We start from the raw sequence: 27,832 nt of genomic DNA, 5'->3' as shown, positions 1-27,832 counted from the left end.
GCAGCCGCATAGCACAGGGAGATCAGCTCGGTGCTTTGTGACCATCTAGAGGGGTGGGATAGGGAGGGTGGGAGGCAGATGCAAGAGGGAGGAGATGTGGGGATATATGTATATGTATAGCTGATTCACTTTGTTATAAAGCAGAAACTAACACACCATTGTAAAGCACTTATACTCCAATAAAGATGTTAAAAAAAATCAACTACACTTCAATTCAAAAAAAGATACGTCTTGAAAAAAAATATTTAATAAGCACAAATATGTCCCAGGCCCCGTACTGGGTGCTAAGGATACAGAGATGAAAAGATATAATCCTTATGGTTAATGGGCTCACAGTCTACTAGGGAGACAGGTAAGTAGATAAAAAGTAGGTGTGCTAGGTGGGAAGATGTGGTCATATAAGGTTCAAGGTCAGCAGGCTAGGTCAGGGGAGTTGTGGGGAGTAAAGAAAGACTTACAGAGCAAGTGATATTTGAGCTGTGTCTTAAAAGAGAAGAACTGCATTAAGTGAAAAGAAGGAACTTCAGGGCGAGGGAACAAAGCTGGGACCCAGCTCCTAAGCCTTGTTTGGTGACCTGGCATTTTATACAGTGTTCCAGTCACTCCTCGTGGCAGGAATGAGGGCAGAGTTAGAAACTCAGAATGAGGCTGGGATTAGCAAGAGCCTGGTGGCCCCCAAAGTCAATGTCCCAAATCCCATTACCAACACAACATATGCTTATCTGCTTTGAATCTCTCCTACTCAGGGAAGAGGAAAGGAGTGAAATGCCCAAAGGCCACCTTTTTTCAATTTAAACACAAAACAAACCAACTTCTGTTGGTTCGGTAGCTATGCCTATTTATTAGCTATGGGATAGGAATCCCCATAGCCAGCATGGGGATGAGAAGGAATGCTTCATGAGAGCTGAGCCCAAGCACCCAACGGGCCCCCCCCTGAGAATTCACGGCTAAATAAGGCCTCCTCGGCAACTGACGAAGCACATGGCCCTTCCGCCCCTGTAGTTTCTGTATCTGTAGGTGGAAACACATTCACTGCACTCCCACAGACTCCAAATCCCTGAGTTCTGTTCCGGCCACTCAAAATCACCACTGAGTCCTTGGGAAGTACTAGACTATGCAGGTTTCCCCATTCCTGAGACATGGCAGTAGAATGCTCCTGATACAGCGGAAAGCCCACTAATGACCGAAAAAGAAATGATGGGACATTACTGTTTACAACCACCATGGTGATGATTTATGAAGGCAGGAAGAATCCATGGATGCTAAAAGCACTAGGCAAATGAGTGCTAGGGGACAGGATAGGATATGGAAAAATCTGGAAGACATATCACCTTAACTTAATCTTCAAACTTAATTTCATTAATAATGGGACTAGTTGACATCAATAACCTCCTGATGTGATCCACTGAGTGGATACAGCATTTGTGTAGTACTCCTGACAAAATATTTAATTTGAATCTAATCATGAGACGTCAAGATAAATTCAGAATTGAGGGACATTTGAGGGGGGGAAATAGCTTAGGCTCTTAAAAAATTTGTATGTTATATAAAGAAAAAAAGGCTACAGAACTGTTCTAGATTAAAGGAGACTAAATCTACAAAGGTGAAGCAGTATTCTTAACAGAATACTGGATCTAGGGAATAAAATCTATAAACAACATTAAAGGAAAATTTGAGAAATGTAAATATGAACTGTATATTTGATAAAAGCGTTATAATATCAATAATATTAAATGTCCTAAGTGTCATACTTGCATGTGGTTGTGTAGGAGAAAGACTTATTCTTATGAGATACATGCTGAAGTATTTAGTGATGTGACAAAATATTAACAATTGATGAGGGGCTTCCCTGGTGGCGCAGTGGTTGGGAGTCCGCCTGCCAATGCAGGGGACACAGGTTCGAGCCCTGGTCCGGGAAGATCCCACATGCCACGGAGCAACTAAGCCCATGCGCCACAACTACTGAGCCTGCGCTCTAGAGTCCACGAGCCACAACTACTGAGCCCGCGTGCCACAACTACTGAAGTCCATGCGCCCCAGAGCCCGTGCTCTGCAACAAGAGAGGCCGCCGCAATGAGAAGCCCGCGCACCGCAACAGAGTAGCCCCCGCTCATCGCAACTAGAGAAAAGCCCGCGCAGCAATGAAGACCCAACACAGCCAAGAATTAATTAATCAATTAATTAATTTTAAAAAAAAAACAATTGATGAATCCAGGCAAAGGATATACAGGTGTCCATTTGTACTATTCTTGTAAAATTTCTAAAGGTTAGAAATTATTCAAAATAAAAATTTGGAAGGAAAAATGTTCCTGGATCTCTTCCCATCTTTCCCTGTAATCATTTTCCTTTTCCAAAATCTATTTCCAATACTAGTTAGCCAATTAACCTATTTTCCTCTTTATTAAGCTCAAAACTTTTGGACTCACTTTTGGAAAGTCACAATGTTTTATGATTTCTTCCTTTCTTGTTGGGATTCTGATTCAAGGGAATAAAGGAATCAGTAAAATGATAATTGGGAAAATGTGGATATCAAACTTAATAGTGAGAATTAATAGTAAAAAATAGAATTCTTATTAATTTTGGTAGGTTGGTAATGACACTGTGGATAGTAAAAAATGTCTATATTCTTTATAAACGCACATTGAGGTGGAAGGTGAAATGATATTATGTCTGAGTTTGCTTTAAATGTTCCAGCAAATAAAAAAGAAAGAAGATAGATGAAGCAAATAGGACAAAATCAGATAATTTTTTCATCTGGGCAACTAGCATATGGAGATTCATTGTATTATTCTTTACAGTTTGGGGTAGATTTGAAAATATTCATTACAAACAATTTGTAGGATATCTTACTTCCCTCTCACTCCATCATTCAATACAGATCTTCATCACGTGTAACTTACTGTTAATGAAGTCACCTACTAATTACTCCCTTAGACTCTCATCTCTCTTAATTCTGCTCCATTCTATACAATGTTGTCAGATTAATTAGCCTGCAACCCCTTTTACACCGCCTCCACTAATTGTCTTTAAAGCAGTTCAGGTCCACACCTGATGTCCTGGCCTAATCATTAACAGTGCTCCCTTCCACTCTTAAAAAGTCCTAGCTTAGATGATAAATTAAATCATCACCCTAAATCAGGTGAGCCTGAGTTCAAACTCCAGATCTGATACATAATGCTGTGTGACCTAGGCAAACTACTTAATGTCTCTGGACCTCAATTTTCTCATCTGTAATATGGAGGTAATAATACCCATCGTTAAGAAATAATATGTGAAAAGCTCAGAACAAGATGCCCAGCACATATTACACAATCAATAGGCAGGTGCTATAATTACGTCTCCCTCCAAATAAGACCCCTGCAATCTAGTCAGATCTCTTTCTTTGTCCATGAAAAAACATACCTTATTCACGACCCCTCTGAGGCTTAGTGATGCTATTCCTCCACCTATCAAAACCCTCCTATCCTTGTCACTAAATACCTACAACTCAACACCCAGTTGTGACCTTGAATGATCCACTGGCTTACATGTCCCCTGGACTATTTATTCTCTATAATTGCATTTTGTCTCCTCTACTGGAGATTGTTAAAGTAGGAAATGTTCTCTCTCCCACGTAAATCTCATAATCCCTAACCCAGTGTTATGCATCTGTGACAGGTGTTCAGTAAAACTTGCATGCCCTAAACAAGACACCTAAATCAGATCTAATAAACTAACTTCTTCTAGGCAAGAACATTTTCCTTGAAAAAAAAATCTAGAAATACAATCATGGCACTTTCTTAAGAAGTTTTGTTACATTTTGTTTTAAGAAAATCCTCCTCCTACACTGTTGGTGGGAATGTAAACAGGTACAACCACTATGGAGGTGCCTTAAAAAACTAAAAATAGAACTACCATATGATCCAGCTATTGGGATGTATCTGGAGAAAACCATAATTCGAAAAGATACATGCACCCCAATGTTCACTGCAGCACTATTCACAATAGCCAAGACATGGAAACAACCTAAATGTCCATCGAAAGAGGAACGGATAAAGAAGATGTGGTACATATATACAATGGAATATTATGCAATCATAAAAAAGAATGAAATAATGCCATTTGCAGCAACATGGATGGATCTAGAGATTATCATACGAAGTGAAGTAAGTCAGAAAGAGAAAGACAAATGCCATATGAGATCACTTATATGTGGAATCTAAAAAAAAAAATGATACAAATGAACTTCTTCACAAAACAGAAACACACTCACAGACTTCAAAAACAAACTTATGGTTACCAAAGGGGAACAGTGAGGGGAGGGATAAGTTAGGAATTTGCAATTAACATATACACACTACTATATATAAAATATATAATCAACAAGGAACTACTGTATAGCACAGGGAACTCTTCTCAATATACTGTAATAACCTATATGAGAAAAGAATCTGAAAAAGAATGGATATATGTATATGTATAACTGAATCACTTTGCTGTACACCTGAAACTAAGACAACATTGTAACTTAACTATACTACAATGTAAAATAAAAATTAAATTTAAAAAATAAGTAAATCATTTTAAAAAAAAGAAAAAAGAAAATCCTGCATGTCTTTCACCTCACCTTCTTTATTAAGCTCTAAAGGGGGTGGGGTTGAGAAATCAAAGACTTCTTACAAACTAAAACAAGATCCCAAATAATCATTATTGTTGAACCTCAAAAGCCCAGCCATTCCAGTGGTACATTAAATATCAGACAAAATCTGATTTCTCTCCAGCTCTAAGTCCTTAATTCAGTCTGGTTTTTAAATGTACAACCTATTATTTTAAGTCTCATTTATCATAATAAAAAAATGACTAGACCTTCAAGCACAGTCAGTTCTAGATAATCTGCATACACAGGAGACCAGTGGGTAAATGGTTTGAAACCAGATGATCTAAATATCTTTTTGTTTTTCTTCTAGGTCATAACTTTATGCTTACATTCTATATGGGGATATAGGGTGACTTTAGCTATATAAAAACAATAACAAAAAAATCTTTGCCCAGGGAAAAAAATCTGAAAAACAATCTTTCTTCTTTGGGTGGAGAATGGATCCTTTTTAAAATTTCTGTTTATGACACTTTGTAAAATTTTTGTTCCTGTATATTTCATAGGAACATATCCTACCTGTAAAATGGATACAAATAAAGGTATATCTGTTGTGCTTGCAATGCATGACAGGACCAAAAATGATAAACTACTCACTTACATTGTCAACCATAGCATGTTCAGTCAACAAAGCTCCTGCTGTACTCCGAGTACCAGGAACCCAATTTGCAACAACAAAGCAGACAATACCTCCCTCCCAGCCAACCATTTCCCTTGCCCTCCCTCTTGCTTCCCTGTCCTGCCAGCTCCCATTTGGCTGTATGGTCTGAAATGAGCAAGCTGCCTGTCTCTGGGTCTTAGGTTTTCCATCTATAAAATGGAAGTATGAAATTGGATAATTATTTCTGACCAGACGATCGTCCCTAAATGACAAGTTCCCTAACACCAATGGCCTAATGCCAATTCGCAGTAAAGAGATTAGGCAAAGGGTTTCTGTATAAAGAGCTGCTGACACGAAATCAGTATTAAAAGGAGCGACTCTGCTACCTAACTAGGCAGAAGGCATTTGACAGACATTTGACAGACAAACTCCTCAAAAAGGAAACAGATGGGAAAACAATCAACTTCACTAGTGATCAGAAATAGATATGAAAGCAATGAGACACAATTAATTCAACCTTAAAAATTCCTGACACATTACTGGTGGTGGCATAAACCATTTCAGGACCTTCTAGTAAATTGATAATTCTTTCCAAAACTTTGAAAATGATATTTTTGACTATTAACTCCATTTGGGGAAAAGAATTCTAAATGTCTGAATAAGCTTAGTGAAAAATTGGAAATAAAAATACGGAGGGATGAGTTAGTTTCCATGTGATTCCACCCATTTTCTCCATGAAGTATGAGGTCACTGGCTGACGGAGGAGGGTTCAGGGTAGAAATTTGAGAAAGAGAAGAGAAAGTAGGCAAATAGGAAGGGAATTTACTCTGTCAGGAGTGTGGTGTGTTTGGAGATCTGTGGCTATACATTTAAAGCAAGTCCTGTCGGCACAGTTGCAACGTTTTCTAGAAGCAGTTAGTGACTCTGATATGGACAAGAGAAGATGGAATAACCAGAAAATGGTGCAAACAGATTTGGGATTTTGCCAAGAGAACCAAGACGGGAGAGGAGGGGGGGCGGTGTTGATGACACAGGACTGTGGGTGCTCACAGAGCGAAGATGAGACGGTTCTGAGAGCGTGATCGGGGGGTGCTGAGCTGGGGAAGGAAAAGCAAGGAGGCGGCTTGCTGTAGTTTGTCAGGAAGGCCCCATCGGAGGAGGAAACACAGGCAGAGATTTGGAAGCTATGAAGGAACAAGGCACCCACTAAGAGGATGCAGAACATCCGGCTGAAAGGCAAGGCACGTGCAAAGACGCCACTGTCAGGAAGGAGCATGGAGAGTTTCTAGGAACTAACAGGCCAGCAGGGGCAGGGTAGGGAGGTGTACAAGAGTTTATCCATTTGTGCACACAACAAATATTTAATGAGCACCTGCTACGTATGTTCTAGGCACTGTCCCAGGCTCTGGGGATACGGTATGGAAGAGGTGAACAGAATAGAGTCCCGGCCCTTAAGATATTTAGTCTGATAAACAGGATAACAAATGTTTACTAGAATACCAATAAACGTGTCACACAGAAAAATGAAACAAGGTAAGGACTAGGGAGAGGGATCCTACATTAGAGAGTGTGGCCAGAGATGGAGATGACATCTGAGCAAAGACCAAGTTACATGAGGAATAAGCCATGCAGAAGAATGGTCCAAGCAAAGAGAACAGTCAGATGCCAAGGGTGTGCAGCAGGACATCGTGTGGTGTGTTCCAGGAAGAGCGGAGAGGCAGCTGGTGTAACGATTACAGTCCTTAGGAGGCTACTGTGTACCCCCTTCCCCATTCTCCTTCTGTAAGTTGAGGCATCTGCATTGGTCCAGGTGACAGACAGCCTCCACCAGGGGGAGGACAGTCCTGACAGAGAGAAGTGGACAGATTTGACACACATGCCCACAGTAGAACACGTGGATTTACCTGTAAGCAAATAGGTTCTTTAGGGAGACTTGTCTGTCCCTGTTATTGCAGGGAAGCACTCATTTCTGAAGTCAGCTGTTAATTGCAGAGTAGACGTTCATTTCTACTCTGCTTTATTTCTATTGCACAAGTTAAATTTGGAATGGCTCTTTAAAGAAATGCAGTTCCTTGCAAAGCTTCCCAAGTATTCAGTCACTTTACACCACAGTAGCCTTGCTGCATTCAGTGAGCATGTCACAATCAATCGCCCTCCCAGAAGCCTGCTGTCCAAATCTCATTAGGCTGAGCTTCTGGGTCAGCCAACCTCCAAGAGGATTTTCGAACACAGACAACCTCCCCTTCCCAGGATACATCAATTAAATTATTAAAATATTAAATATTTTAAAACAATAATACAGGACTGCTGGATTCCTGAAATAAATGCTAAAGAAATGTCAAACACGAAAAAACAATTATGTCACCACCTTTTGGCTGCCAGTGTTGATTCTGAAGTTTCCTCCCACAGAATTACCAAACAGACGCTCGTCTCTCAAGCTGCTTCCTATAAACGAGTCATCACTCTACTTGAAAGGATGAACAGACTTCTTTCACCTAAGCTATTGCCCTGGGAGTCTTCTCCATCCTCTCTCTTCTAGTTTTAAATGATTCAATATATAGGGTTTTTTTTTTTTAATCCCACTCAAGAAGAACTTGGCTTTTAGGATTTTATTGTTTAATTTTTTTAATTTTTTATTTATGTTTTATACAGTTTTAAAGGTTACTTTCCACTTACAGTTATTACAAAATATTGGCTCTATTCCCCATGTTGTACAATACATCCTTGTAGCCCCTCTTACACCCAACAGTTTGTACCTCCCACTCCTCTACCCCTCTATTACCCCTCTCCCACCCTCCCCACTGGTAACCACTATGTAGTTTGTTCTCTTTAGCTGTGAGTTTGCTTCTGTTTTGTTATATTCACTAGTTGGTTGTTTTGTTTTGTTTTGTTTTAGATTCTACATGTAAGTGAGATCACACAGTATTTGTCTTTCTCTGTTTGTCTTATTTCACTTAGCATAATGCCCTCCAAGTCCACCCATGTTTTTGTAAATGGCAAAGTTTCATTTTTTTATGGCTAATAGTCCATTGTGTATATATATACATATATGCATACACACACACACACACACACACACACACACACACATATATACCACATCTTCTTTATCCATTCATCTGTTGATGGACACAGGTTGCTGCCGTATCTTGGCCACTGTAAACAATGCTTCTAGGAACACTGGGGTCTGTGTACCTTTTCCAATTAGTGTTTTGTTTTTTAGGGTTTTAAATTTTTATTCCTATTCTACCTAGGCTTACTGGGATATGTATAACATAAATAAGAAGGAAGAAAATAGAAAAGGAAGCCCAGGGACACAAGGTGAAACTCCTTAGCTCCATGCAAATGGAGACCATCTGACTCGTGGTTCTATCCCCCAAAGCAGGCACTCCACATGCACTTGGCATTTGTGGAAAAGGAACATAGGAAGCAAGAGGCACACCTGTGTCCTACACCTGTGCCTGAAGGGGGAGCCACTGTTCTAAAATCTTCCAGGAGCCACCCAGAAGCGTTCAGTCCAATTGCTCAGGAAAAACTTCAACTAGAAAGAATGTTTTATTCCACGTGCTCTCACCGAAAGGAAACTCTGAGATGTGATTAACCGCCTCTACAATACCCTAATGGTAGCTGAAGGGATGTGTTTCGTTGTGCAATCACAGAAAGCCAGAAGGGGAGAGGCATGGGAAGACTCACCAGGAATCACTCCAGGTATGCAGCCCACATAGCTTGGGACAAAGCCCAGGCGGATGGCAAAGTAGTATACAGGGGAAGATGGGAAATGTTTTTAATAAGTAGACTCTAACAATTCATACTGACTCTTTGTCATTCATGCCTTTTCAAAAAAGTAAAATTTTCTCAATTCCTCAATTGGTTTTAGCCAAAGTAGGTAAAGGGCGAAATCAAAACTGAAATTATAAACTACCAGCAATTAAAAATGAGAACCCCACATTTCAGGATAAATGCATTTATTAAGAAATAAGAATAAGGGGCTTGCCCAGTGGTCCAGTGGTAAAGAATCTGCCTTCTAATGCAGGGGACGCGGGTAATATCCCTGGTCTGGGAACTAAGATCCCACATGCCGCGGGGCAGCTAAGCCCGCGCACCACAACTACTGAGCCCACGCGTCTCAACTAGAGAGAGAAAACCCGCACGCCACAACTAGAGAAAGCCTGCACGCAGCAACCAAGACCCAACGCAGTCAAAAATAAATAAATTAATTAATTAAATAAATTTTTAAAATAATAAATTCTTTTCAATTTAAAAGAAGTGAGAGGGACTTCCCTGGTGGCGCAGTGGTTAAGAATCTGCCTGCCAATGTCGGGGACACGGGTTCGAGTCTTGGTCCGGGAAGATCCCACATGCCGCGGAGCAACTAAGCCCGTGCGCCACAACTACTGAGCCTGCGCTCTAGAGCCCGCGAGCCACATGCTCACTGCAACGAAGAGTAGCCCCTGCTGGCTGCAACAAGAGAAAGCCCGCGCGCAGCAACGAAGACCCAACGCAGCCCAAATAAATAAATTTTTTTTTAAAAAGCGAGAAAAAATGTTATTTGCTTTGTATGTATGTATATTGCTTTTATATTAAAAATAAATGTAGTTTTAATAAATATTGAGCAAGAAACCATTGTATACAATTGGACTCATTTGCTGATTCAGATTTTTTTTAAATATTTATTTATTTTATTTATTTATTTAGGCTTCGCTGGGTCTTAGCTACAGCACATGGGATCCTTTAGTTGTGGCATGTGGACTTCTTAGTTGTGGCATGCGGACTTCTTAGTTGTGGCATGCAGACACAGTTCCGGCATGTGGGACCTAGTTCCCCGACCAGGGATCGAACCAGGGTCCCTGCATTGGGAGCGTGAAGTCTTACCCACTGGACCACCAGGGAAGTCCCTTGATTATTCAGATTTAATTCAATACTTATTCCTTCTCTGTTCAGGTATCCTCAGAAGCCCTTGCCACCTTTAGTCTGAATCACACAAGATGTTCCTCACATCACAGCTATTTCTCACCCTTGAGCTCTTCATAGATATTTAATTACTGTTAAATTTGGTAATCTTGTTGGCTAAAAAATTATAAACTTGAGTTTTCCCATGAAAGTAAAACAAGCAGCAATCTTGGTAATAAAGTTTAAGTTTCTGAAATATAAATAGTTGTCGCAAAGTTAATACACTTTGAATTCTACAGGAAAAAGTGAAGCCACCCACTGCAACTCACCCAGATAGTTGTATAAGGTGAAGTGTATAAAGTGAAGTATTAGGATTTCAAGAAAGCGGAGATAAATTAACAGCTGACAAAGAAACAAAAAAAATTCAAAAATCTGACAGTAAGGGAAATTCTAGAAAAAAAAATTAAAAGCAGAGCAACATGCTCTTTCAGAAAGGCTCACTGCCCTGCAGGTTTTACCGTATGATAGTTCGGTAATATCATCGTGCCACTAGTATTTCAAGAAAGTACACATAGCAAATGTTCAACCTTTGTTAAGTAAATAGAGAAAGAAATTTGTAGTGGTTAGGGGAGAAAGTACAATATTTTTAAAAGTTCAAAAATACCAAAACAAAAGCAAGAGATTATGAAGGATCTCCAATGTGCCAGGCACTGCTGGCGTCAATAAGCGTACAATCTAAGACAGCAAACTATTAAAAGGCAGCGTTAAACATGCAATAGTAAAAGTGTATAAATGACACAGATAGTACAGACAAAATGATGTGATGAGAGTCACCAGATCTCCAGAATAGGTATCACATGAAGAAAGTTTTAAAGAAACAAAAGGAGTTTGCCAAAAGGCAAGTGGAAGGAAGAAGGCAACAGAATGAGGTGTTTGATTTCCAGGGGGTTAGGTCCTCAGGTCAAGCAGGAAATGCAGTGAACAAAAAGCAGGCAAAAAAGAATTATTCATGAAAGTCCCTTAAATCTCTTGTCTCAAGCAAGCAGTGACAACTTTTAAACGCTGACAGAGGAGATGGCTTCATACTACATAATGCAGTTGTACAACAGTAGGAAGAAACATTTGTAGTATTCAAGTTATTTCTCTCTTTTTTACTCGTCAGCACACAGAGTTGAATCTTCATGATTCAACTCAATGAGGCTTGGACGATGTGACTATTCAAACGTACAGTGGAGGCTCTGGGAGCTAAACCCCACTTTGCAGTTGATCAGATGACCCAGCCATCAATTCCTTCCCTCAGAGAACATGGCTGTACACCAGCCCTCACCATGAAATCACCATCACCACCTCTGTTGGGTACCCTTGGCCCTCTGCAAACACCAGTTCACTTGTTCACTTCCGGGGTGGATTAGTGTGCTAGAGCTGTTGCAACAAAGTACCCCAAATGGCTTAAACAACAGAAATTTATTGTCTTACAGTTCTGGGGGCTGGAAGTTCAAAATCAAGGTGTGAAAGGTGCTCCCCTGAAGACTCTAGGAGAGGATGTATCCTAGATCTCTCCTGGCTTCCGGTACTTTCTTCACTTGTGGCCAGCATGACTCCAATCTTCACGTGGCATCCTCCCTGTGTCCAGATCTGTCTCCAAATTTCCCCTTTTATAAGGACACCGTCCAAGTGGATTAGGAGCCCACTCTACCCCAATATAACCTCATCTTAACTCATTGCATTTACAACAAGCCTATCCCCAAAGTTCACATTCTGCAATACTGGGGGTTAGAACTTCAACATATGAATTTTAGGGGGAAACAATTCAACCCATAATACCGGGTTGGCTCCCAAGCTTCTTTCTGCCTCTTTATATATGATAAGTAATTAAATATTATACAAATGTGTAATTAAATATTACACAAACTGAGGAAATATGAACATAAAAAGAATGAGCCTTGAAAACTAAGTCTAATGTTCTATAAAGACTTAGAAAAGGCCAGTCCATTGGATGAAGTACATGTGAGTAAGCTGTAAAAGTCTGGGGAGAAAAAAATCAAACTAAAAATCCAGAGCTCTGAACTCTGTTTTGCTTCACTTCAAAGAAATCAAAACAAAGAACCAACAATTATAGAGGATGCATCATGGGTGCTATTTATATCAATTATATATCTAATTGATGCTAAACTTCAAACAATTAACTCAGAGTAAAAAAATGTAAGCCTTGGCCGTACATCAAAAGGTTGATGAACGAACGTTTTAGGTTCCTTGCTTTTAAATTTTATTTTAGGCAACACACTTATAGGAACAGAAATGAAGAGATGTCCACAATAAAATGTTAAGGGAACAAGTCAAGTTACAAAATATGCAAAGAATTCCATTTTTTTCTTAAGAGTTCCAATATGTTTGAGAGTATGTTTGCAAACAATTTTGAAAGGATTGGACCTGCTATGAATGAATGAATCTAGATAGTGATCATCAGTGCTGCTAACATCAGAAAAAAAGAGATAACCAGATGTTATCCATCTCCTGATGCAAATGTTCAATACCATCTATAAACTGTTATTTCTCCCAAAACAAACCTGCATCTGATCTTTATAGGTCCTAGTTTATATGAAATGCAGAGGACAGAGAAACATGTAAAGAACATCATGAAGATGGAATCAGCAAAATTCAGCCCATGGGAAATACTACAGGAACAGTAACAAGGCTCTTCAACAAATAAATTGCAAGGGGGAAAAAAGACATGGCAAGGCATCCTATAAGTTAAAAACAGACATATTAACCAACTGCAGTATATTGGTATCATTTGGATCCTGATTCAAACTGTTTTAAAAACTGCATTTATGAGACAACCGAGAAATCTGAATACTTCCTGAATATTTTATTATATTGAAGACCTACTGTTAACTTTCTGCAGTGTAACAGCATGATGTCTTGATTTTTAAAGAAATACACTGAAATATTTACAGAGGAAATGATAGAAAAACAGCGATTTGCTTCAAAATGAAGGGGGTGAGTAAAAGGAGTGGGTAGAGGTAGAAATAAACAAGACTGGTCATGAGTTGAGTTGTTGAATCTAGGGTGGTGGGTAAGTGAGGGCTCATCAGACTCTTCCACTTCTGCACATACTTGAAATTCTCCATAATAAAAAAAAATGTTTAAGGATTTGGTTGGTATACTCACTTTGGAAAACTGTTTGGTAGTATTACTAAAGGTGAAAAAATGTTTACCCTATGGCCCAGCAATTCACTCCTAGGTATATACCCAACAGCAATGTGTATATATAATCACCAAAAAACACGTACGAAAATCTTCATTGCAGCCCTATGTATAAAGGCCCTGCTATGGACTGAATGTTTATGTCCCCACAAATTCATATATTGAATCCCTAACCTCCAGTATGATGGTGTTTGGAGGTGGGGCCTTTGGGAGGTTATGAGTTTAGATGAAGTCATGAGGGTGGGCTTGTGGAGGGATTAGTGCCCTTGTAAGAAGAGGAAGAGATAAGAACCCTCTCTCCCTCCACCAAGTGAGGACACAGCAAGGAGGCAGCCATCTGCAAACCAGGAAAAGGGCTCTCACCAGACGTCAGATCTGCTGGCACCTTAATCTAGGACTTCCAGCCTCCAGAACTGTGAGAAATAAATGTATGCTGTTTAAGCCACCCAGTCTATGGTATTTTGTTATAGCAGCCCAAGATGACTAAAACAGGCCCCAAATGGAAACCTCTCAAACGCCAATCCAGTAGGATGGATACATAAATTATGGTATATTCATGTGCTAGAATAGTACACAACAACAGTGAATATTTACAACTACATGCAACAATATGGATGAATCTCACAAATAAAATGGTGAGTAAAAGAAGCCAGAAACCAAAGAGAACATACTACTGTGTTCTACCAGGCATAACAAATCTACACTATTAACAATCAGGAGAGGGTTATCCTTGGGATGAGTTGGGGACAGTGACCAGGAAACAAGAGAGGGTTCTTCGGGGGGCTTGTTCTTTTTCTTGATCTGGGGCCTAGTTGTACAGATGTGTGCAGTTTATGAAAAGCCATCAGGCTATAGGTTTAGGTGCACTTTTCTGTATGCATAAAATTTTTTAAAATATTTTTAAACTAAAAAAATAGAAAATTCTGATTTAGTAGGTAGGGCCCAAGAATCTGCATTTGTAACAAACTCCCATGTGATGCCTGATGCTTTTGGTCCAAAGGCCACACCTGGAGTAACACCGAGCTAGGTCACTAGTGCCCAAGTGTACATGAGAATTTCCAGGAACAGCAGACAATGCATACCCCACTCCCCACCCCTCCACCACCTCCTTCCTGTAGCTTTGGTTGGGGTTACAGGTTTACTGAGTGATGCCCACTGTCTGCTGAACCCCATGCACACATGTTGGTCTGACATTCCAGAGCCTGTCTGCCATCTGCCCACAAGCTACTCCCCAAGTTCATGGCCTGACAACCTCCCGGACACTCAGGTCTCTGGCCTCACTGCTCACCAGGCCACATTCTACAAGCTCCTTTCTCAACTTGCATCACTCAGGCCTCTGCTTGTGCACCTGGAATGCTCTCCTCTGCTTCCTGAACTCTTTCACACCCGTAAAGTTCAGTTTAAATGTTCCTTCCTCCAGGAAGTCTTCGGCAATTGCCCCATCATGACTAAGCCCTCCTCTGGAGAGCCATGAGCACACTATTCATGCCGGACAGTCAGCATGGACCAGCCCTCCTGCATCATAGCTGACTGTGGAGGTGGAGGTCTCTGTGCTCAAGGTCAGCCTTTTGAGAGCAGGGGAACCCAGTCGACGCCATCTCTGCCAAACAGCAACAGGTCTAGTTCACTACATACTTACAGGATGGAAATTCAAGAACTTGGAATCAGACAAGTCAGCTCTGAATCTGGTTCCATCATTTTTCAGAAATATGACCTTGGGCACATTACTTAATATCTCTGAGCTATTCTCTGGAAAAACTAAAGAAGTGTGTAATAGGTGTCATGGGCTGAATGGTTGCCCCCAAAAAGATATGTCCAAGTCCTGACCCCGGGAATCTATAAATGTGACCTTATTTGGAAAACTGGTCTTTGAGATATAATTAAGTTAAGGATCTCGAGATAAGATCACACTGGATATAGGATGGGCTCTAAATCCAATGACAGATGCGTTTATAAAAGAAAGCAAAGGGAGATCTGAGCCAGAGACACAGAAGGCAGATGTGAAGATGGGCAGAGATTGGAATGATGCAGCCACAAGCCAAGGAACACCTGGAGCCACCAGAAGCTGGAGGAAGCAAGGAAGGATTCTCCTCTAGAGGCTTCAGCCTCCCTGAGTGCCAATATCTTGATTTTGGACTACTGGTTCTCAGAACTATGACAGAATAAATTTCTGATGTTTTAAGCCACTCAGTTTGTGATGATTTGTTACAGCATCCCTAAGAAACCAGTACAGTGGGAGTCAAATAAATACTTGCTCTTCTGTCCATGTGATCATCAAGACGTAAGATTAATTTCAAAGCTTATAATGAATATGGGTTTTATACATTCATATTTTACTTAACAAACACTTATATAGCACTCAGTTTGTCAGACAAGGTCCTCATTGCTTTATAAATATTATTTAAATATTATGATGGTCCCCAAAGCACTATTAGTATTATCTTCATTTTACAGAGGGAAAACTCAGGAACAGAGAGTTTAAGTCACTTGCCCAAGGTCACAAAGCTCGTCAACATAGAAGCCAGGAATCAAACCCAGGCAGAGGCTCCAGAGTGCAGGCTCATCACTACCACTCAAGTGTTGGGCTCATTTCCGAATCTAGACCCCAGCCAAGCAGAGGGTTCGTGGCAAGCCTGCCTCAGGCCACCCCTCCTGTAATGTCCCTCCTGCTGTGTGTTTCTGCCCCAGCACTGCCCCATCCAGACCACACTGGACAGCTGCTTCTCCAAGTGTACATTTTAGAACTTCTCTTCCACCCAGTAGACAGTGATGTCTAATACCACATGGGCTTCATCCAGCAGCTGCTGGGGTGGCCTCTCTTTATTTACATTCATACTTAATCTCTCATTTCCTGCATGTACTTGAAGACCTCAAAAAGGACATCATCGCTGGAGACGAGGAAGCGTTCCTTCTTGTGTCTTTCACGGCACTGGCACACATTTATTTTCCAGAAGGGCACAGCTTACCTCTACGACTCACTTACGGGACGGCAGGGGCACGTTTCAGGACTTTGTGGACAAGCTTATGGCAATACAGTCAACAGGACTCATTTTTCAGTTTAGCACTGGAAGCTGTACTATGAAGCAGAAGATACATCAGATGGATTAAAGGAGTGCCTGTTACAGTCTCCAGACACGCCCCCTTCCAGGGAGCACAGGGGGAGACAAGCCCAGGCGTGGGCATCACAGGGGGCTCTGGGTCAAACCTTGGCTTGGTCCCTCAGCCATCAGTGTGTGTGACCTTGGAACACTCCCTTAACTTCCCTGAGTCTCACTTCCCTTATCAGCAAAATACAAGTGGCAACTATGAGCCTGGACAATCAACCCAGCCTGCCTGAATTCAAACCCTGGCTCTGCCACTGGCTTGTTCTGTGACCCTGGTCAAGTCAGTTAGCTCTCTGGACCTCAGCTTCCTCTTCTGTAAAATGAGTTTAATAGCCTCTAGCTCACAGAGTTGTTGAGTTGTTCAAATCCCTGAAAGCAGGCACATACTAGCTGTTTGCTGTTATAATTGTTCGGATGCAAAGAGATGACAGCCGTAGACTGACCAGCACAGTGAGTGACACTGGGGAGACAGGATCGACTAATGTTAGTCCTCTCCCTCCATGACCTTATTTATGGCCAGGCCCATTGCCAACCTGAGTCACATGATGTGGAGAAGACACTGCTGGCTCCGTCTGATTAAGTAAGAACACACAGGTGCTGGATATAATAAAACATCCTAATTCTAGGTGGACATTGGCACGGACACACCTATCGCGCTGTCCGTCCAACAACCCCTTTTCTGGAAACCACCTCCCTGCCTGTGATGCCACAGGGCCAGCAGTGTCTCACAGTGCCAGGCTCACAGCACCCAGCCCAGGCACGAGGTGTGACTGTAGCCACAGTTACGCGAAGGGCCCGTGGTTGGCGACTGGCCCCGGGCAGGACTGGAACTGAGACTTGGGACTAAAAGAGAGAGAATGCTCAGCCACTCGCTCTCCAGGAAGCTGGCCTGAAACCTATGACGTTGGCAACCTAGTTCTCCACCAGGAGGATTACAGGATGGGAGAACCCAGAAAGGGGGATGGGAAGGAGGAGGAATGAAGAGGCCATGGGGCAGAGAGGGGCCAAGATGGGAGCCAGGTCGAGCCCCTGCTGGCTTGATCCCCTCCCCAGCCCCCTTGACTGTCATGAAGTAACCCAGAGTCCTCATGATAAACCCCTTTTTTTTAAATTGAAGTATTGTTGATTTACAATGTTGTGTTAGTTTCTGGTGTATAGCAAAGTGATTCAGTTATACACACACACACACACACACACACTCATATATAAAAGAATATATACATATATTCTTTTTCATATTCTTTTCTATTATGGTTTATTACAAGATAGTGAATATAGTTCCCTGTGCTATACCGTAGGACCTTGTTGTTGATAAACCCCTTTTCCGACTGCCTTTGCTAATAGGCTTCTGTTACCTGCAACAGAAGGACTCTCAGTTAATATCACATCCGGGTGGCGTCTCAAAGTCTGGGGAAACCAAGCTTAACTCTTCCCTCTCCCCCACTTCTACCACTTCCCCAGCTCCGCCCCCAGACCCACCAACTCCCAGGAGCAAATCAGATTAGCAGAAGATGCTGTTACAAATAGGTCAACCATCCTAAAATCTAATTTAAAAACAGAGTGGAAAATGATTTTAGAAAATTTCTATAAAAATAAAAGCAGGGCTTCCCCGGTGGCACAGTGGTTAAGAATCCACCTGCCAATGCTGTGGACACGGATTCGAGCCCTGGTCCGGGAAGATCCCACATGCCGCGGAGCAACTAAGCCCGTGCGCCACAACTACTGAGCCTGCGCTCTAGAGCCCGCGAGCCACAACTACTGAGCCTGTAAGCCACAGCTACTGAAGCCTGCGTGCCTAGAGCCCGGGCTCTGAAACAAGAGAAGCCCACGCACCGCAAAGAAGAGTAGCCGCCGCTCACCGCAACTAGAGAAAGCCCGCACACAGCAACAGACCCAAAGTGCCAAAAATAAAAATAAATAAAATAAATTTATAAAAAAATAAAATAAAAGCTGAGGAGACCTTTTATTCACTTGTTCCATTAAAAAGGCTAGGACCTGGGTCATGATTTATGCCAAGTTCATCACAGACACCCAAAATTGGAAAAGGCACTGCCCACCATTCACACCAGATAATCTTCTGCAATGCACGCTTTCAACGTGCAAAAATTACTATTTTTCATGGTAACTCACGATCATTTTAAAAGCAGCATGATAAAATAAAAAGGAAATCAATTACCCACAAAGTAAGCTGTAGAATATAGGAAAAATAGTCCTGGAGACAGGGGGTTCTCAATCTGCCAGTGGCTATTTGTGTGCTTTGAACATGTAATCTTGTCCTGACTTAGTTTTCCAATCTGTAAAGGGGGATGTAATAAATAGAAATAAAACCACCATCTACCCCCATCATCTACCTCTCAAAGTTGCTGGGAGATTCAAATGAGCTAACACTTTGCACAGTGTGCCTTACAGCAGATGCTGGGGAGAGGAGGAGAGAACAGAGAAAAAACAAGAGCCCACGAGATGCAGATATTTTTGTGGGAGTAAAGACTACTCAGTCAACTAGCACTGCATCCAAATCCTGGCTTCTAGAGCCAGTTCTGCTGCTGTGGGGCTTGCTGGGGAGACACAACCCACTTAACTTCAAAAGCAACACAATCGCTTCTTACAAGGCAACTCCATGCAGTGTTCCTGAGGGAACAGCAGCAAGGACATTGTAAAGACCCCTCCTGGAGGCACCTTTTCTTTCCTATATCCCTCGAGACACCAATTTTGGCATCAAATTCGGTCAATTCTTCCTCTCGAGTAATAATACTAAGAGCAGCCACATTTATTGAGGATTTTTCTCTGTGCCTTTCAGGCATGGTTTTGTTTTTGTTTTTGTTTTTTTTTGCGGTACGCGGGCCTCTCACTGTCGTGGCCTCTCCCGTTGCGGAGCGCAGGCTCCGGACACGCAGGCTCAGCAGCCATGGCTCACGGGCCCAGCCGCTCCGCGGCATGTGGGATCTTCCCGGACCGGGGCACGAACCCGTGTCCCCTGCATCGGCAGGCGGGCTCTCAACCACTGCGCCACCAGGGAAGCCCCAGGCATGGTTTTAACATCGGCTTTACATGCATCATATTATTTAAGCCTCAGAGATAAAAGCTATAGAGTGGGTTATGATTAGAGTCACATTACATCTATGAGAGCAGAGGCTCTGAAAATTAAGTTGGCCAAGATCACCTTGCAGGTAATGGGCAAGAGCTAGGACTTAAACCAAGTCTTTTGGACACAAAATGGATGCTGCCTCTGTTTCCCCCATTACTTTTGCCTCATCCCACATTAGTTCATTATTACCACCCTCTGGACCACTGCAGAAACCTCACCCTCCCTGTGATCTATCCTATCAGCCGCTGTCAGATTCTTTTCCCAAAACCCAAGTCCACTACCACACTGGCTCACAGCACCCAGCAAGGTGCACCACAGAAGGCAGTGCTTTCAGTAATGCTTGTCAAGTGAATGAAACCTGTGCTCATGCTGCCTTAGCTTCCTTCCCGCTACAGAACTGTCTGACCTGCCAGTCAGGGGTCCTCCAGCTCTGGCTCCCCAACCCTGGCAGACTTACTCCATGAATACACACTTCACGGGTCCACCGTGAACCACGGTCTCCTCCACTCCATGGACATGCCGTTTCCTCTGCCTGGAATGCTCTTTCCCCAGCTCCCCCCATGGCCCCCCACCCCTGCCACATACACACACACATCCTGCCCTCAACACCCTTTCTAGGTTAATGAATGGACAGACGATTCCCCCCTAATGTAAGCCATCACTGTCCTCTTAGTGAGCCAAGCCCGGGACACCACATCTCCCTTGCAGCTTCAGATCAGGGCAGGATTTATGGAATACCCATCAGGTACTAGAGCACACTCTGCCGAGCTGTATGGTTACCTGTCTGCCTGGTCTAATCTAAGCTAATCTTTCCTTCTATCCAGGAATAGGCCTTTGTCTCAAGCCCCAGCTAAACAAAACCTTTCCATCTTGTATTTACCAGGATGGGCTTCTCTTTAGAGAGTTCCAAATGCAAAACTGGGTATTCCATTTCGGTTGGAAACAGGATGTAAATGTGGAAAACTCCCCAATGATAGCATGAAAAGAAGGAGCCCAGGTTCCAGGGCCATCCCTTCTTCTGCTTCTGCACTGGGACTGTGCACTCAAAGCTCCTCTCTCACATGAAAGAACAGACCTGTGGGATATTATCTTCTGTGAAGATGTTACTCCACAGAGGACTCAGCCTGAAGTCATCTGCTTTGGTTGATGTATTTAGTTAAGCTAATACATATAAATCCATCTCTTTCTCTCTCTCTCTCTCTTGCATCTTCAATTATCAAGACATCTGCCTCTGTTTTGATGCTCGTGAAATGCTGTGGCCCCAAAGTTCACAGCAGCACTATTTACAAAAGCCAAGACCTGGAAGCAACCTAAACGTCCATCGACAGATGAATGGATAAAGAAGATGCGGTACATATATACAATGGAATATTACTCAGCCATAAAAAAGAATGAAACAATGCCACTTGCAGCAACATGGATGGACCTAGAGATTACACTAAGTGACGTAAGCCAGACAGAGAATGACAAATATCATATGATATCACTGATACGTGGGCTCTAAAAAAGAAAAAAGGTACAAATGAACTTATTTACAAAACAGAAATAGACCCACAGACATAGAAAACAAACTTATGGTTACCTAAGGGGAAAGGGGAGGGGAGGGATAAATTAGGAGGATGGGATTAACAGATGCACACTACTATATATAAAATAGAAAACCAGCAAGGACCTACTGTAGAGCACAGAGAACTATACTCAATATTTTGTAATAACCTATAAAGGAAAAGAATATATATATGTATAACTGAATCACTGTGATGTACACCTGAAACCAACAGGACATTGTAAATCAACTATACTTCAGTTTTTTAAAAAAGTCACGTGCCAAGGGGAAAAAAAAAACACGAAAAACCATGACTGTCTCGTAGAGTCCTTTATGTTGCAAAGCACCTCATGAGCACTTTGAGGCTATTATGAAACCTAGTAACCGGGTGAAAGAATATGAATAATGGGATGGTGGAAGAAAGCCAACACACAAAGACATCACCTGCTAAATTCAGTATTATATTCTCTAAGCAACCTGACAATTTTTTCTGAAAGGGGTAGTGCTGGTCTGTTTCTGGGAATTTCTTTCTCCGAAGTAGTAAGTATTGACGAAGGTCAAGGGACAAGCAAGGCTAACACCCTCAGATTACATTAGGATTTAAATTCTAGACTAATCATGATGTTGGAGGTGAAAACCCTAGAATGCACTGGAAGCAGGATGTCTTTTAACCTGATCGTTTGAATGAAGACCTTTAAAGATACTGTTTTCCCTTGTGAAACAAGTGTGAGGAAGCCTTCATATGAAATCTAGAGGGAGAAAAATAAAATGACATATGGAAAGAGATTACAGGATTAATTACATGATCTGCCTTAGACTGACACAGGAGACTTCACAATCTTTTTAAAGAAGTCACTGTAAATTCGTATTAAACAACTGAATTCTACGCTTTTTACATAAAAAAACAAAGAAGCCAAGACTAAAAACACTAATAGGTGTTTATTTATTCAATTATATTTACATCAAGTCCAAAAGTAAGCAAAAAGATATTTATTGAGAATAGTGAATTTGTATTCAACATGAATAAATAAACTCAGTTTGTTTTCTACTTCTGTCCTTTGGATTTCCAAATTTAGTCTTTTAAGCAGCGACATGAACAGTAAGCAGTACTTGTTCAGGACTCTTCTGTGACAGTAGGGCTCAGGGTCATTTACTTCATTGAATAGAAATTTAAACTAACAAAAAATTGAAAACTACACTTCAGACTGTTTCAATTGCTTAATCTGAGACAAATAAATGTAAAAAATTCTATGTAAATATACATTAAGAAAATCTGTAAACTGCCCATAATATAAACAGGTGCTGAAGTTCTCTCTCTCTCTCTCTCTCTCTGTCTCTCTCTGTCTCTCTCTCTCACACACACACACACACACACAAATAATCTGCTTATAAACAATGGCTGGCCAGCTAAGGAAGATGATAAAGATTACTACAAATTTTATAATATTTAGTAGTCAATGATAATATTCAAATCTTTGTAGTATAAAGAACAAGCTTAAGCTAGATCTAACATTGAATCAATAAAAATTTAGACTGGGCTTCCCTGGTGGCGCAGGGGTTGAGAGTCCGCCTGCCAATGCAGGGGACGCGGGTTCGTGCCCCGGTCCGGGAGGATCCCACATGCCGCGGAGCGGCTGGGCCCGTGAGCCATGGCCGCTGAGCCTGCGCGTCCGGAGCCTGTGCTCCGCAACGGGAGAGGCCGCAACAGTGAGAGGCCCGCGTACCGCAAAAAAAAAAAAAAATTTAGACTGCCAAACCCTAATAGAAGACAATTCCCACAGACCATTTAAATTTTCCTAACCCCGCTCCTGAAAACACATACCCCGAAGGCTTGCGAGTACAGATGAGCCGCAGTGGTAAGGCCAGATAGTACGCACACAAAACAACAGCACGATGCCATGAAAGTTCCCTCCTGGCTTCACACTCAAACTCTTAGACCTGAAGCAAACAAGTTCCCCAGGTAACAGGTATGGTCTGCCCTGGCCTTGCCCTAAGCAGTGTCAAAACTGCATTTTGCGGTGGGTGGAGGAGAGTTAAATTTGTAACTTTAAATGGCCATGAGAGGTCATTATTAACTTCTAGTTTGATGACAGAGAATTTGCATTTTTACCCTAACTTTTACGTTTGGTATGAACTTGAGAATAATTCAATACTCTAACCAAAAAACAAAACAAAGCAAAACAAAAAAGGGGGGACAAAGGATAAAGAATTGGAAAAACAACACAGCAACACAGTTTGATTTCATTTTCTTATCATCACATTCCTGACAACCTATTTAACTTATTTTTCTTAACTTCTGGCTAAATACTTTCTGCTCCTGTGCAATTCAATCACTTTGGCTCTCATACTTTAATATACGGAATATATTCTGCACTGATCGTGTTGTCATTAACAAACAATATTGTGTGTGTGCCCGTGAGTATGTTTGGAGACATATTGTATCTTGTCCCGCCATTGGCACTCACCTTCAGGGAAAGCATTCGGCTGCACCATGTGGAGAAAGATGTGCACAATTTGAAAGAAGATGCCAGTGGGTCCAGCTTCATAAGAATCTTTGGTCTCATAGTTTGTTGGAGGAAATTCAAATTCCAAACCATCAGGAATGTATGTGGATGATGGCGGCAGCCCCTCGGACATGGTGTCCCCATAAAGCCCCAGCAGCAGCAGGAAGCCAAGGAGAAGGGCCATAGCTAGCAAGATGCCCCAAACATGAGGTGGAACTGGGGGCCTCCCTCTTCAGAGGTTCTGGAAGCCTTGGGGAAGACAGGAGTGTGTTTCTGTGCAGAAGAGGCGTGGCGAGGACTGAGTCTGCGGAATCCTTGCTTTTCTGGCTGGGTTGGCATGCGGTGAAAGGTGGCAGAGAACCTTCTCGGCTGGGGTACGGTCAGTCGATCAAAGCACCATCCCTGGCAGGGAGAGAAGGGGCGGGGTCACTAATGCCTGCAGCCTGCCTGCACCGGCGGCTCCCCTGGAGGAGAGGCTGCAAGGCTTTAGAGCAAGCCCTCAGCCTAATCCCCTGCGGAGGAAGCAAACACAGAGCCTGTTTCAGAGCACAGGGGCAGGAAAGCTGGAAGGTTCCATGCTAGGGGCCAGACCCAGAAATACCAGCTAGTGTAACGAGTCTGTGGTCTTGGAAACTGATATTCATTAAGCACTTACCACATTCCAGACATGTTCTACATGCTTTACAGGTAGGACCTCGGTTAAGGCATTATCCCATTTTACAGAAGAGGAAACCGACTCAGAATTTCTGACTTCTGACTCAGAAGTTCAGAATTTCAACCCGAGGCCATGGTTGATTCATGGTGGGGTAGAATTCAAACCCAGTAGTTTGCTTTCAAAGCCCAAGTTTGGACTCTCCCAACTCCAAGACACTCTCACGACAGAGCCCTCCCTCTCAGTCAGAGAAGCAGAGGCCCCCAGCAATAAATGAGATGCTTATTTTTCCTCCAATTTTGGGTTATTCTCCCCATCTCTGGAGATGTGTCTTACTCCACCTTTTATTTTATTAATGTGCTCACTGATCTCATTTCAATCCATCTTCACTCACCCCCAGCCCAAACTAGACAAGCACGGCCTCAAGGGCAGGGAACAAACTCTTTAAGGCCGGGTGACACTGGTTTCTGTCTAACACGCTCATCAGGTAGCCCTGATGGAAATGCCTGTGCCAAGTCACCACCTGGATGACTCGGGGTCCAGGCGATGAAAAGCAGAGCAGAGGGAGACTCCTGCCCTCCCCGGGGGAAAGCGAGAAAGATCAGGAACCTAAAATCGGCTACCAGCCCAGTGTCTAGTGAGGGCAACGTGGACCTGTCATCCTCGAGTTTCTCTCCCCAGAACTGAACACTAGGCAGGCATACAGTTGGCTATCAGTAAGAGCTGCTGAATATAAAACCAAATAAGCGGGCTTCCCTGGTGGCGCAGTGGTTGAGAGTCCGCCTGCCGATGCAGGGGACGCGGGTTCGTGCACCGGTCCGGGAAGATCCCGCATGCCGCGGAGCGGCTGGGCCCGTGAGCCATGGCCGCTGGGCCTGCGCGTCCGGAGCCTGTGCTCCGCAACGGGAGAGGCCACAACAGTGAGAGGCCCGCGTACCGCAAAACAAACAAACAAACAAACAAAACACAAATAAGCCAAAACAGCTGCTTTGCTTGTACCACTGCAACAGGCTAGATGAATCAAAAACAACTGGGATACTCAGCTTGCCCATTCTTTTCTGGGGTCAGGAACACCCTGATTTTCTTTTCTACACCAGATACACACTCAGGAACTTTCAAAATAAAGACAGGGTGCTCCGGAAACACACACTGCAAGACGGAGGAGAGGGACTACCAAGAAAGTGACACACTGCACAAAAGGCTAGAGGGCCCGCTACCTATATTCCACCAAGTTGAAGAAAGCTCCACCCAAGAGGTAGGATTTAGTGAGCTATTTGAATGAAGACGTTCATTCATATCGGGTCCCCTTAGATACTGCCTCATCTTCTAAGACTCATAACCACTCCCATTACTTCTGCACAGGCCTGCCAATGGAATGACCCTTGACTCTCCCATTATCAAATCATGGGCTGCTCAGATCCCCAGTGACACCTAGTGCCAACCTCATGGAACCCCTAGCTTCCAGGTCCATCTCACCCACAGACACAGACACACCAGGACCCTGGTGACTGTTTCCAAAGGGCAATCCCTGCCAGGCATGGCTGCTGCCAACAACCTGTCCTCAGGCTCTGAAGTGCTCTAGCCTTTCACTGGTTCCACCAGGAATCAGCACCCTGCTCAGACTTCAAATCGTTTCCAGAGAGAACAAACAAGAAGAAGGAAACGAAGCAAGTCGGCTTTTGCAAGACCCCTCTCTGAAGCCTGCAGGGCTGCCCAGGGCCGGAGGAAGATGCGAAAGGAGAGGGGGCGTGTGGTTATTCAGGTAGGATAGGACCGTGCTGCTTCAGGCAGGCAGGTGGGCATGCACACACACGTCACACACACCATGCATGCACTCACAATGACACACAACTCACAGAGACGAAACACACACCAGGAACGTACATGCCACACACTGACACACACAGGCACGCACCACATTCACATCTTATCTTGTTGTCTGCTAAAGGACAGGCAGGAGCACAGCAGCTGGACGGATTAGAGGCTCAGCTGCTAAGAAAGGCTGACTTCCTGGTAATGCCACCAAGCCTCAGCTGGGGACAGAGAGAAACACAGCGGGAGGGAAATGGCAGAAGGCCCCTGGGAGAGCTATGAGTAAACAGACTTCCAGACATCCTCAGTGAAGAAGCAGGGGAAAAGAAATCCCAACGGGGGGCTTCTCTGGTGGCGCAGTGGTTGCGCGTCCGCCTGCCGATGTAGGGGAACCGGGTTCGCGCACCGGTCTGGGAGGATCCCACATGCCGCGGAGCGGCTGGGCCCGTGAGCCATGACCGCTGGGCCTGCGCATCCGGAGCCTGTGCTCCGCAACGGGAGAGGCCACAACAGAGGGAGGCCCGCATACCACAAAAAAAAAAAAAAAAAAAAAAGAAATCCCAACGGAAATGCAAAGATGGGGTGTTCCACTGAGTTAGGGCGGCACCTGAGCAGCACGTGCATCTTGCTCCAGAGGGTAGGTCCCTCTTAAAGTTTAGACCACTTTTAGGAACATCTCACTCCTTATGAAACACTAGACAATGGATAAAAGTCAAGGCAAAAAGGAAGAGGTTTTCATCTCAGTTTGAATATCGTTGTTCCCAAAAAGAAGGTCCGGGTACTTCCCTGGGAAAGCACACTAGGTAGTGAGAGCCACTGAGAGCAGCTCAGGGAACTGCCAGCAGAAAACCCAAGACGACTCCCGACCCAACAGCCACGTCAGCGTAAAACGGAGTCTGTGTTTAAAATGAAATTATAGGACCTCATTTCTGGAGACGTGGCCCATTAATCTGCATTTTTAACATGCTCCCCTGGCGACAGATTCTTAGACAACTAAGGTTTGAGAGAGAGCACTGTTCCTGAGTTCCCTCCTGGCTAATCCATGCCGCCTTCCAAAGACACCTCCATCTTCCCAAACACAACTGCAGAACAACAGACGTGAGGCAAAAGCACCCCAAACGCCCTTCTTGCATCACATTGAACTGATCTAGCCCAACAGTTTGGTGGGGTCCCTGACTTCCTCATCTTCTCCGTACCTTGGAGTCTGGCACACAGTAGGCACTCAATAAGGATGGCTGACATCAAATGGTGGCAGGTAGAGAGAAGACTGACACAAAATGGTCATGCTGACCTATTTCAGAATTGGTCAAACACCTGTTTATGAGCAGTCTACAGCCCACGGGAGGGAGGTGTTGGATTGCTTGTAGCTGTTTCCTCCAACACAGGGAGCAGACTGTCTCCTCACTGGATTCATCCATGGTGGAACAACAGGTCTACCACTCTGGGGGGCCATACTTTCAGCTGCAATCCTCGACTTAGCAGGCTTTGGAAATCGCTCCCTTGGGGCCTCTCTCCTCAAACAGGCACTAGACTAATCAATAAGGTAGATTCACCATTTTCTAGTTTATGGGATGAAGATTCCTGGATTCCATCCAAATACACTGAGTTCGAACTGGGAAAGGGACCCAAGAACACGAATTTTAAGCAAATACCTCACATGATTCAGAGATAGGCACTTTCAAGAACACTATTTTAAAAGCAAACACGACGACCATCCAGCTTCATTTCTTCTCTACTTTTTCTTTTTGATGGAATTTTTGAAGGAATTTCTTTTAAAAGGATGTGTGTAGGTGTTATC

At 43.2% G+C, this 27,832-nt stretch overlaps 1 protein-coding gene across 1 annotated transcript in view; it reads right to left on the bottom strand.

The window, feature by feature from the left end:
• PROM1 (prominin 1) overlaps positions 1–23,754 on the bottom strand; it is a 117,289-nt gene extending 93,535 nt beyond the window's left edge. Inside the window, exon 1 of the mRNA XM_024119531.2 lies at positions 23,532–23,754. Within this exon, the coding sequence (XP_023975299.1) occupies positions 23,532–23,754 (223 nt within the window). The remainder of the gene's footprint in view (positions 1–23,531) is intronic.
• Between the last annotated feature and the right edge of the window lie 4,078 nt (positions 23,755–27,832).

The sequence above is a fragment of the Physeter macrocephalus genome, chromosome 7 (assembly GCF_002837175.3).
Source record: "Physeter macrocephalus isolate SW-GA chromosome 7, ASM283717v5, whole genome shotgun sequence".
NCBI lineage: Eukaryota > Metazoa > Chordata > Mammalia > Artiodactyla > Physeteridae > Physeter > Physeter macrocephalus.
The sequence above is the reverse complement of the archived record's forward strand: the minus strand, read 5'-3'. Positions and strand labels throughout refer to the sequence as shown.